The sequence below is a fragment of the Cyprinodon variegatus genome, unplaced genomic scaffold (assembly GCF_000732505.1).
Source record: "Cyprinodon variegatus isolate N-32 unplaced genomic scaffold, C_variegatus-1.0 Scaffold38, whole genome shotgun sequence".
Taxonomy (NCBI): Eukaryota; Metazoa; Chordata; class Actinopteri; order Cyprinodontiformes; family Cyprinodontidae; genus Cyprinodon; species Cyprinodon variegatus.
The window spans coordinates 724985-738152 of NW_015150491.1; the positions used below are offsets into that span (position 1 = coordinate 724985).

Here is a 13168-nt window from a genome sequence, read left to right on the forward strand (position 1 = left end):
AGAGGTAGTGGCTAACACCAGTACTTGAACTGTAATATGTCACTTCAGCATCGCTTAAGAGTCTGTGGAGTGTGTCAGTGGATGATTCCCTAACAAATAATATACACTTTGTTCTTTTTTTTTTGTTTTTTTTTTTCTTTTCTTTTCTTTTTTTTTTTTTGGTTAATTCCCTGAGACCAGTTAGTCATCCTGAGAGGACCTGTGAGTAAAAATGTAAAAAATACATCATACAAAAAGATGTTTCCATTGAGATTTGAGCATGAGCTGAAGTTTGGTCGACCATTTCTTTTACGCCGAGCTGCATTTGTGGTTTGATTTTCAATGCACGCACACATTCAAAGCTGTATATATATATATATATATATATATATATATATATATATATATATATATATATATATATATATATATATAAATAAAAAAAAACACTGTGTTGCACTTTCGGCTATAAGATGCTCTGATTCTGAAAGAGTAAGAGGAATAGCAAGCACTTCAGCAAGTCTTAACTTTAAATGCCTTCAAAAGATTTAAAATTAAAAAAGCCAAACCTCTTTGGTATAGAAATATACCAAAAAGGTTGTTTGTATTAACATGGCTTTAAAAAAGCTCACATGCCAGTTTGATATAATTGTAAAAAGTTATTTGATTTGTCAGAATATTAAGAAACAACTCCAAAGCGACCTTACATGAACATTGTGAGAAGTCGACTTCAGATGAGCTCTATTCACATTCAGTATGGTCAGAGAAGAGTTGTTAGTGTCAGTAAGTGCCACTAAAGCCATGCTTGGGATTCAAGTTATACCAAAAGCAACATAATCCATCCAGCTAGTTCTCCCTCTATTGTTTCGATTCTGGAGCAGTAGCAGCAGAGATGTCATCCCATTACCTAGCTGGTGCTGAATGACAAATGCTAGGCACTGACGGATGAGAAAATATGGTTTGATTATACTAAGAAACATAAAACAACACTGAGAAAAGCAGACATTATCGACATTCACTTCCCAGAGGAAGAAGTTGTGAGGTATCATGTGAGTAAAGCAGCTATGATAATGAGGTTATGTTGGAAACTGCACCTTCAAGGTGAGTTTTGTGCTGTGAGCATACAGTACCTTGCAAAATTAGATATTTTTTACATTACAACCACAACTTCAAGTATTTTTGTGGGATTATATGTGATAGAATCACAAGTAAAAGGATATGTAGTTTTTAATTTTTTTTTTTGTTCCAGTCAAGAATCTTAAAAAAGTATGCTGTGTATCAATACACAGACCCCTCAACCTCAGGCCCCTATTGAAAAATCAAATGCAAACTGAGTCTACAATTTTAATACATTTTCTATTATTTACACTCTATATAAGGTGGTTTAGAGTCAATGAATGATGGAATGAGCCTTAGGTAAATCTTAAACACACTCAATTAGTCTGTTTGGGACATTTTTTAAAGAAGAATGTAAGACGAAAATGCAATCTCTTGATGTGCAAAACCAGTGCAGACACACACAGCAAGGCCTGCACCTCTTAGGAAACAAATACTGAATAACAATATTGATTTCTGTAAATCCATTTAGGACTGGAACAATTAATTGGATTAATTCTGATATACCCATTATTGAAATAATTGTCAGCTAATTTAGTAATCGAATAATCGTTAACTAGAGAATAGAGACACTAAAACCTGCCTTAGCTGTTCAGAAAAACCCACTTAGGGCAGTAAATATACAAAGAATGTAAAAAATATATAAGCATTTTACATTTAAGATTAAAAAATATATATATATGTCAATATGCTCTATCCAGAACTAACAAGTGGAAAAGTGTTTGAGTTTCACCTGGTTTAATTTCATAAAAAGTGTTCTTTAAGGAATCTTTGACTACCCAACTATTAGTTGATTAATCAAAAAATAATCGACAGATCAATCGATTTGCAACCCTGAATCCATTTTTCTCCATCTTATTCTTTCATAAAAAATTTCCCACACATTCTTTGCATGTTTTAACAATATGCTTAAATAAAATCTACAGTTTCTGTTGGACTGGAGTAAGTGTCCCTGCAACTGGCCATGAATAGTACTGACATCCGGAGTTTTAACAACAGTACCAGTAATATTAAAATCAATAAAAAATCCCAAAAATCAATACTTTGTGTTGATCTATCACATAAAATCCCCAATAAAAGTGTTGACATTTGTGGTTGTTTCATCATAAAATGTGGGGGGAAAAGGAAAGGGTATGATTAGTTTAACAAGGAACTGTATGAACTGATCAATATAAGAAAAAGTGGAGTATAGTTTGGGAAAAATGGAATAGTCTATGAGAAAAATGATTAAATAGAGGGAGAATTTTCACACACAATTATGTATCCCATGCACTTAAACAGGGCTATGCACCTATTTCAGAGCTAATTCCTTATATATGCTTACATAATGTTAATATAACTTTAATTATATCTTGTAACTTTACATATATATTAAAAACTACTTTGAACTAATTACGTAACAACCAAAATGGGAGTCTAATGATAAGGCCTTTACTTAACATCTAAACTATGATCTAGACTGATTATATATTTTTCTTATATGACGTTTCTATCTGTGATAATATGAAACTTGTAGAGTTAACAGCCGTGACTCTATCTTGAAGAAGACAGTGCTCCGGTTTGACAATTCTGATTTCTTTCAGAGTATCCATACCACACACACTTTCCTCTTCTGTCTTAGTCTTGCACTTGTTCACACTTCAACAATCAGTTGGTCCGGTCTGTGTCAAGAGATATGTATGGAGGGTTGTGAAATTAGAGAGAATGTACACATAGCAGCTTGGTGGCTTTTTAAACAGCCCCTCAGGAATGCATTAAGTTTCTCCAAAAGGTCCTTAGAAGCCAAGCTAAAAGTCCGATTGGGTCTGGATTATTACTTAGAGGGATGCAAGCTCTTAAGAGTTGGCCTCTAATCCTTTTTCAAATGAGCTACCATGTGTGCTGCGAAGATGCAATCAGGAATTTTTCTCTCTTCAAATGATTGCGCTTACGGTATAAAATTGTGGCTTTAAGTCAGCAACATAGATGTGTGTGTGTTGGTTGGGGGAGGGCTTCTAAAATAGCCCCCTTTCAGGTCCAAGGGGTAACAGAAATAAAACAGTCATCGAAACCTACAAACAAATCACATTTCACCAATGAGCTGCAACCTCTGAAACATAAAGAATTATTCCCTGCAGTCACCTTTCCAGCAGTCGTTTCCATAGCTGCACCAGATGACTGCAAGTCAGTCACACACATTCATGCACGTCCGTACCCCGCTGATCGTTGCCACAGCTGTGCTGGTTAGAAAAATAATACATAATGAAAATAAAGAAATAAAAACCTCCCATTTATTCACAATTGTGAGGTAGACGAGGAGGGAGGGGGAGGGAGGGGGGCTTCAGGTAACCTTGATTGAGGATAGACTCGAAGGTCAGAGGCTATGCGCTGGAATCAGTTCACCGCTATAGGATGTTTTCAGGATTTCCTCCACCTTTGGGTCCATGAGCTGCGGTGTGTTTGGGGCTCCTCGGGAGATGAGGAGGATCCCTCCAGGGGAGACGAGCTTGAGCGCTCTTCCTCCTCAGGGAGGCCGAGGTGGGGCCCGGTGCCTGATGCGGAGGCCGAGGTAGACGCTTGTGGGTCCTGAGAGCCTACGGCGGGTGCAAGCGCCTTGTGAGGACACTGAGCAACCATGTGTGTGATGCTCTGGCAGTAGTGGCATTTCTTTGGCTGTGGGGGCAGGCCACACTCCTTGGCATGGTGATCCAGACCTCCACAGTTATAACAGCTGCCAATGACAAAAAAAAAAGTTTACGATTAAATATCTGTGTGGTGTTTATCTGAGTCCGTATTTGTTGCTAAAAATCCTGCAACCTTTTCTTCATTTTTTATTTTCTACAAGGATTCCTTTGTGTTGTACTCTAATCATTGCAGAGTTTCCCCACGTCTGCAAACAAGCTGCATACATTTAGATTTCTCACTTTTAAAATTCTGATTGGTTACCACTATCAAAAAAACTAATCTTAATGCTAAATCTGAAAGGAAATTAACAGGAAGAAAAACATAATCAGTGTTTCCCTTTTAAGATTACATAATTTTCCTATTATTTGTTCTGTATTTAAATCATTCTTATTGTTATCATGGAGCAAAAAAACAAAAAACAAAAACTCACATCTTTTAGGATAAATCCATAACCATGATACTGATCTTTTTTATGTGTTTATCTGTTATGCCAGCTGACATAAGCTACGTAAATTGTAATTTTCTTATCTAAGAGAATGCATTTGATTTTACATGTTTGTTATATGTAAATAACTGCAATATCTAAATAAAACAACAAAAAAACACCTCTTTTAAGTAATAAAGTACCATTGAAACTGCCCCGAATGATAACTTAGTAAAAAAGGAATGTCAAAATTTCACATTTTTTTTAACTTCAGTAGCAATATGGAATTTATTAACTCTTATTCATATTGATATTAAAAACTGAGGTTTTTTTTTTCTTAGATTAATATTTTTTTACAATATATAAGTTATATCATTCAAAGGTATACAATATAAAATGTATGCAATACATTCTATTTTAGCAAAAAGGGTAATTCCTGCACAGTATAAATGATAAAGCCTTAAAGGCATAGTGGAGGATGCTGTTTTTCCGGGTGGATCATCTTAATACGAGTTCCTCCTAATTGTCAATCAACATGGTGATACGTTTACTTAAGTCCGTCCTACATGATCGTCCACATTTTTACTTGCCGGTGGTGAGTATGACATAGTGGAAAAATTGCAAATCTTATTTTGGAACGTAAACTTGTATGAGTGATGCAAACAGAAACTTTTAAACAGAGCGTGCACGAGGAGAAATGGGCTCGTGCACGCTCTTGCACGCGTTTAATAGGCGTGTGAATGGGTTTAGGGCTGTGCATGTGCATGTGGAGATGGCGGGTCTTTGAGAAAATTTGCAAAAATCCTCCACTATACCTTTAAGGTCCAAAACAAAAGAAATGAGAAATAAGTAAGGGGGCTTAGAAAGCATAAAATTTTGTACAAAGCCTTTTCCTTTCACTTGACATTAAGTCTTAACGGATGCCCTATCAAAAGGACAGATTTCAACATAAATTACCATCAGTAGCTTATTAATTCAAAAGCTTCAGGAAAGTGTGTATTTGAGTTTTTGATTAGAACCTGATAACATTGCAGAAAATTTCTTTTAAGCAATACTTACCATAAAATTTAAAGAGAGAGCGAATAAATCACCACTATGAACTAGGGTTGCTCTGGTAACAGAACAATTATTGGTGATTAAAAATGACTGAATGAAATGCAATATTCCCTGTTTTCATAATGAAGGGGTTAACATGCAGAAATGTACAACCTGGATATTCACTTCCAAGAACCTAGAAATAAAGATGATCTCTGGAAGATGTTGAAATGTTTCAGGCTGTTTCTAGAAGTACAAGATCTGGTTGATTTGATTTAGGGTTTGTTTTGTTTCTAACCAGCGTTAACTTCATTGATCTAAATTGTACACCAGAAATTTCCCTGTTAATTAGATCAAAATTCCCATTATTCCTCTGTGTAAACACATTAAAACACAAAGGACATGTTTTTATTGTTTTCCTATTTAATTCAGTAAAAAGTAACAAACACCAAATAATCAAAATAAACAAGACTACCCTTGTTATCCTTTTATTTGACTCAAAACTACAACCTTCATCTTTTTTTAAATGATCCGTGTTTCAAACAAATATTTTCTGAATTAAAAGAGCGAACAATCGAGTTTCAATGTTAAATCAAATTTGGTTGTTTGGAAAGAGAGATTTAAAAACAAGAAATCTATTTGTCTGATTACACGTTTTATCATTTGTCATTAAAATAATAATAAATTACTCTTTGGATTTTGATAAATGATGATATTGACTGATAAAATGTATAACTATAACTGAATAATGTCTAAAACTATTACTAATCCATGTTTACACACACATAAACCCATGTTCATATATAAGAGGGAGAGAAACAGAAAAATAATTAAATATAATCTTCATGAAATAAAATAGGAGATAGAATTTGTCAGACAGAATTTCTTATTTAATAAAATTCCTAAGTAAGGGGATATTAGAGGTGTAGCAGTGTGTTCGTAAAATGCAGCAGCCAGTAGGGGTCAGCATCGCACCTCTTTAAAAACAGCTGCAGCATTGGGCATGCTCACTGTGACCAATGACGTCACAGGGATGTACCTGCCATGAATCCAACACCGGCTCCTTCCAACCTTGGTAGAAGTTACACACTTGACCTATTACGGGATCAATTATCCAGAATGAACTGAATTATTCAGCTCTGTAAAACAACCAGGGAGCCTTTCTCTCAGATACAGTTTCCGGCTTTCCAACAACAGCGTTTATGTTCTAAATATCCAGAGGAGCACAACAATACCCCAGGTGTTTTCCAGTAACAAAGCGTGATCGACTGGGGTTTTTGAATGCAAATGCATTCTTGATACAATACAGTTGCATTTACTCTAACCGGCCTGATTTGGTGCACATTGAATGAAAGCGTTATCTTTCCCTCTGAGGACAGGGAACACACTCACCTTCCAGGTGTTCTCAAGGACCCTCACATCACAGCTTTTGATGGATTTTAGAATAGCGCCAATTCAGAGTGTTTTAGAGAACATAAAACGATCGAGCTGCGGCAGCACAGCATATTTGTGATTACACTGTCAGTAATATAAAAGCTGGCAAATTGATTTAAAATGGCGCTTATGGCGGGCAGAAAGCTCTGTTCATTTTCATATTACGCCACACAATAACCATGGCAACAAGCATGTAAGGTTGACTAGACTTAATCTATAATGTCCCCTCAGAAAGGGCTGAATTCTATACATTTACAAATGTCTGTTTCATTGCAGATACATTTTTCACACACATATACACACATCAAGTATCTACAGACATATCAATGTTGATTAACTAGAAGTATAAGGCCTACCGATCTCCCTTTGGTTTACGTTTCTGGAGTGGGACCTTCCCTTTAGGTCTCCTCTCACTGCCCGCACACGGCCCTCCACCAGGTCCAGTCACCCGCACAGACTCCAGGCCCTTAGAAGACTTCTTATACGTGAACTCCACCTGCTCACCCTCCTTTAAGCTGCGAAAGCCCTCCATCACCAGTTTGCTCTGTTGGGAAATTGACAATAAATATCTAAATGAGTCGGTTCCCAATTTTAAAGTGAAAAAACATGGATAGCTGCAATGGTGCACACAGATATTTGCAATGTATTTTTGGAATGCAGTACAAGATGAAACGCTCCAATCAGCCAGCCAAACATCAAAATTGAACAATTTTCCCTTCAGCTGCAGTGATTATTTAAAAGCATAAAAACAAAGAAGCCTCACCATCTTCTGAAAACAAATTTGATAGAAAATGCAACTTGACCAAACATAAATAATTTCTGATGCATATATCAAATTTATCCTGTAACTTATCTAGGGCTGCAACTTTTTGGTGAATTGATTAATCAAATAATAATCGGATGGCAAACGGTTCCTTAAAAAGAATTTAGAATGAATCTAAACCAAGTGAAGATAAAACTGCACCCTTTGATAGCTTTTCTGGATAGAGCATCTTACTGAACAAAAAGAGGTTTTTGATAAATGCAAAATGTTTATTGTTTATAGTTTTGGTCTTATAACTGCTATTGGGTTGCTCTGTCAGCTAAACGCATGTTTTAGAGTTTCTATACTCCAGTTAATAATTAATCGATTACTAAATGAGTTAATGATTATGTCAATGATCGAGTAATCTCCATTATTCAGATCTAAACTCGTTTTTTTTTTTGGTTTTTTTTCTGGCTTGACTTAAAAATTTGAATTACATTAAAAAACCTTGTCTGTGACTTTTTTTCTTCTCTTTTATGTTTTAAGCCAAATGAGGACAAAAATCTAAGATGGTTTATCAGAGTGAGAAAGAAAATAACAGAGAAATTGTCACTAGAAAAATCTGTTTTACTTCCGTGTTTAATATAAATTAATTATGTTTTTATTAGAGCAAAAAAATATATAATATGAAAAATATCAAAAAGCTGTTTTAAATTTTATGCAATTATTCCTAATTTCTAAATCTGTAGCCTTTTTTTTCTTTCATATGTTAGAAGATTAGCTCTTAAACACTGGAAATATCTACAACCCAGGAAAACAAAATTAATATATAATATGAAAAATATACATACACACACTTTATATTCATTAAAGGGTTGAAAACTAAGAACTTGCTCCATTGTACACATATAAATACATCAGTTGACATTATGTACTTTTATTCATTTTTTTGAGTTAAGTATAAATCTAAACCACAAAAATAAGAATGTGTTTTCAATACTTTCTTTGTAAATTAACCTGCAGAGCATTTTGTCTGTTTTACATTTAACAGTCAATCAAATAAAACCATAAATTTGGACTCTAAGACCTCCTAGAAGCAGTTATTAGCATTGAATTGGGGAGAAAAAAACTACTAAAATAAAAAAAATAATAATAATTCAGTTGGGCAAATTCTATAATATTAAGAATTTTGTGACAAAACAATAATACAGCTGTCCACTGAATCAAAGCTGAGTCTCGACAAGATTTTCAGGCATTTGAAAACAAATTAAGAAAGAAAGAAGAATTTAAATTATGTGGAGTTGAAGTAATGCTACCTCTTAGAAACCTTGCAAAAACTATTTCAATTCACATAGCATTTTGTCTTTACTATATTAAAAATGCTATTGCTTTTTTCTTTATGTTCCTGTTAAATCTGTGTCTGACAACTCCACACCCATAGGGGCAAATTTAACACATACATAGCGAGCAATCACCACATATATTATAACTGCGAACAAACAGCTCTTCAATTAACACTTTCTAAAACCAAATTGCTTTTCACAGAACACCATCCATAAACACAAAATAAATGTTACTATGTGGGATTTTTCACAGCGGTACATGAAGTAAAAAAAAAAAATCAACTTAAATGAGACAGAGGCTCTTTTTTCTAAACATGCTATATCGATGTAACATGACGGTTTGTCCTTGCCGTGCTCTCTTTATCTACTATTACAGAGATGCCACTTCCTATTCCTTCTTCAGCCTCAAAAGAGAAAAGGGATAGGGATGCCATCGTTTTCGTTCAACACCTTCACCATCCATCTTATCTACATGATCCCAGCTATTGATTTAGTTACTGCACAACCAGCAGACAATGATTTATGTCTCGTTGATCGAGACAGAAATGGCAACTTATAGGCACTGTATCCGTGACCTTCGCGAATCAAGGCGAGCCCTGCAGATCCTGACATAGGTAAACACACACACCCACACAAGCAAGCAGCATGCAAGAGCAGGCCTACAACCTGCTATACATCAAGGACTATAAATAACAAATGCTGGCTATCTGTAAAAGCAATGCCGGCTAAAGACATGGTGTGTAGGAGAGAGGAGAAAATAGACGCTTATATCAGAAAGAATGAAACACTAAAGTAAAGAGCCAGAATAGAAAATTCACTTGGAGGCTATTTTTCCACCTCAACCCCACTGCAGTTATAGGAAGCTAAAAGCCATCTATAGGAGTCTTATATTTACTAATAAATATATACAGGAGGAAGAAATAAGGTCAGTGTGTACAACAAAGAGAAGAAACTACAAAACAGCTTAGTGGATGAGCGCCATGCGCTTTGATTTAAAGCTTAAAATCGGCTAAAAGTTTAGAGATTTTCATGTGTATAGTTTACATTAAACAGCAGCAAAGGAGTCCTATTTATTAAATCTTTTCAGGTGACAATATCATTGACAAAAAAAAAAAAAAGAGGGACATTTTTCATCACTTGTTTGTTTATAAAGACAAATAATCCAAAAGCGTTGATGAAAACTTTAAAATTCTTTATAATTTTTATTGATTTCATAAAACCATTCTAAATAATATTTGAAAGGCCTGAAGGTTTAAAAAATGAGGAATCGTTAAACCAATAAGCTAAAACAAACAACTTTAGATAAAAGTTTGACACGCATTTGAGCATTTTATTTTGCTTTTCGTACGAACAAATTACCCATCATTATTTCAGTCTAATTTATGCTGTATTACAGCAAATTTATTTGGAGATTACTGCTATTTTTAATAGACAACCGCAATTATTCACATCTCTGGTAGATATAGATTTGTAGTAATTATTTGATTTTATCAACCTGTTTTTTTATAACTGGAAGTAGAATTTATGTTTTGGAGTGGCCCAAACATAGCCTCCATTTTAATCGGTGAAAGGAGTTGATTAAGGTGATTTAAAGAGGCCTTCCAAGCTCAAAGAGTTGGAGTTGATCACAAAAAAAAATATTTCAAAATAAAAACAGGGCCAGTTAATCTAATTAATTAATTAATTAATTAAGACTAAATATCTTACAAGTGATTATTTTAAGGGTATATTTTTTTCACATGTAATTCTATTGATAAAAAATCCTATTCCTTGTATTTTCTTTGGAATATGTGTCTAATTTCCTATCAGAAACAAATATTTGACTCAAATAATAAATAAAGAACGTGTTCACCGAAGGTACGGACACAGCACTTTGCAAATATGCAAGTGTAATGTTTTATTTTTGTTCAACTTTGGTAGTTAATTGAGTTTCGAAGCAATCCTAACTGCATCCGTTAGAGCGAAAAATCCAAAACAAACAAAATAAAGAAGAACAAATATTTGAAATGCACATACAGAAAAGCTGTTTAAGCATGTAAAGTCTAATAAATAAAAAAAACATTTGTTAAAGTTAAAGATTTTACATACTTTGATGCAAATAAATAGATGGAAGACTTAAAGTTTTATTCAAGCTATTGACTGTAATAAAACCACACCAAACTCAAAGCAATGAAAAATCGATTTTCTTTATTAGATAAATATATTAGATATTTTTCCAATAATTTTTCTAAAGGGATTAGAAGAGCAAAATGACAAAATTCTACCAAAAAAGACAGGATTAATATAAAAAAAAGATTATAATACTTTTTTTTAAAGTACCTCAAATAAATTTTTCTACTTTATAATTTATATAGTTACACAGAAAATATTTAGAAGAAGAAATGATACTTTAATGGCCTATAACTTAAATCTTTTGTTCATTTTCTCACTTCTGTTATTGAGCTTAACAGGATGCACTCTCATACATTCAGACATTATTGTCAGATCTTTTTTTTTTTTTAAGCTATAAATGTATATTTATTCTAAATTATGATTAACAAGCTGTAATAATACTTGTATCCAGAAACAACTGTCCAAAGTGTTTTCTCAAAATTTTAGTTTTACAAAATTGAGCAAAAGATCACCTTTAAAGCTTTTCTGCATTCTAGTTTCTACAGTAAATGTTAAGGCTAAAAGTCAACAATGTTATATAATAATAACTACAATGACTTTGTTCAAATAGTTAGCATATTTCCCTGAGACGTTATTTCTAATTATCTGTCTGCAGTTGCAGACTTTTGTACAGTCAAGGCCATTTTGCCTTTTTAAAATTAGTCCTCCCTTCTAGTTATTCAGATATTGGATTTTTTTAAAGAATAGAAGAAGAATATGAGAAGGAAAATGACAGAGGAACATTTCTGTAGTGCAGATGCAAGACAAGGAATAAAGCAGAAGGACGGAGCGGTGACTCACATATGAAAGTCGGCAGGTTGAAATCACTGACACTGACTAAACCGGATTATTTGCAGTTATTAAACCCATTAATATTAGTAAAGATTTTTTTTTTTATACAATTGGTGAAAACAATGTTAGTCAGTTAACAGAACATAATATTTTCAACATTAAAAATGAAGGAGTTATCACTATTATTTAAAAAAACGTAAACAAATCATGAATAAATAAATAAAATAAATAATGATGGAATATAATATAAAATTAACATTATAATCTTTGGTTTTACATAGCTCACTAAAGTCCCCCCGTTTCTTGGAAACTAATGTAAAATCTGATTGATTTTATTGTTTCCATCTATGAACCAAGCAGCTGACTGAAAGGCAGTCAATTAGGGGAAATCTATAGGAAGCGAGCAGAAATCTGTGCCCTTCCCCCACTAAACATTGAATCATGATGAATAATCATCAGCTAGTCTCCAGATTGTGTGACAAAAGTATTTCCCTTTCCTTTCCTCCCTTCATTCACCAAGCAGTTTCTCTCTCCAGGTCAAAGTTGACGGGTGCATCTCAAAGTCCCCCACCCCACACAAATGCTCACTTACACACACACACACCCCTAAGTTCCCATAATGCACCACTGAGGAAACTACACAACCCCTTTTGTTCTGCAGTAATGCAGGAAAACACACACAAATTATCACAAAGGAAGCAGCATCCTTCTCAGGTCTCACATGAGCTCCACATCATGCACTTTGAACAGCAGATGCAGTGAAGCCTTTTAACACTAAACCTATAGCATGCACACGTTACCATGTACAGGAAAAGAGGAGAAGAAATGAATTCAAACTAGTCCTAGTTCCCTCCTCCTGCCTGACCTGTCTTGTGTTTTGACCCCTATCAGTTTACCCAGAGAGGTCAGTAAAGGTCATGACCGAGCAGAAATACAACAGCATTTGTTTAGAATTTCCTTTGACAGTTCTGTTTAGACTATAAATTGAAATATTCATTTCAAACTACCAGTTTTCTATGTTTTTCCTTTATTATGGCACTGCAATGTGTTGTTGGTTTATTTATTTTTTTTTTTTTATGTTAAGCCCTTTAAATCGTCCTTTTTAAATTTGCTATACAAACAAACTTGCCTTCCCAAGGAGAACATGAAAGGCAGAGAGATGGGGCGAATACGGAACGTGGGAGTGGCCTGCAGGAGAGAATCTGTAAAGGTGGTAGTGGAGGAGGAACTCCTTATCCACGCTTTCAGTTTGAAAATGGCAGGGGTTCAGTAGCCAGATTTAATTGGAAACATCAGCACCTAATAGGGGAAATCCTGAGGTTTCCCATTTATATCAGAGCTGAACACTTTTGCCAAACATTAACACTGTGATTATTTTCACTAACCACAAGCATGTAAATGTTTCACTCCAGGATTTCAGTATGAGTGTTGAAAGCTTGCTTGTTTGGAGTCCATTGTTGTACGTTCTGCTTGCATGCATGCATC

The 13168-nt window shown here is 34.3% G+C and overlaps 1 protein-coding gene across 3 annotated transcripts in view; it reads right to left on the bottom strand.

Moving 5' to 3' along the window:
• Positions 1-407: 407 nt before the first annotated feature.
• lin28b (lin-28 homolog B (C. elegans)) overlaps positions 408-13168 on the bottom strand; it is a 33559-nt gene continuing 20798 nt past the window's right edge. For all 3 annotated transcript variants that reach the window (XM_015369806.1, XM_015369809.1, XM_015369808.1), the window contains exons 3-4: positions 7009-7196; positions 408-3805 (exon numbers count right to left, since the gene is read on the bottom strand). In XM_015369806.1, coding sequence (XP_015225292.1) covers positions 3493-3805; positions 7009-7196 — 501 coding nt within the window. In that variant the 3' untranslated portion in view covers positions 408-3492. The remainder of the gene's footprint in view (positions 3806-7008; positions 7197-13168) is intronic.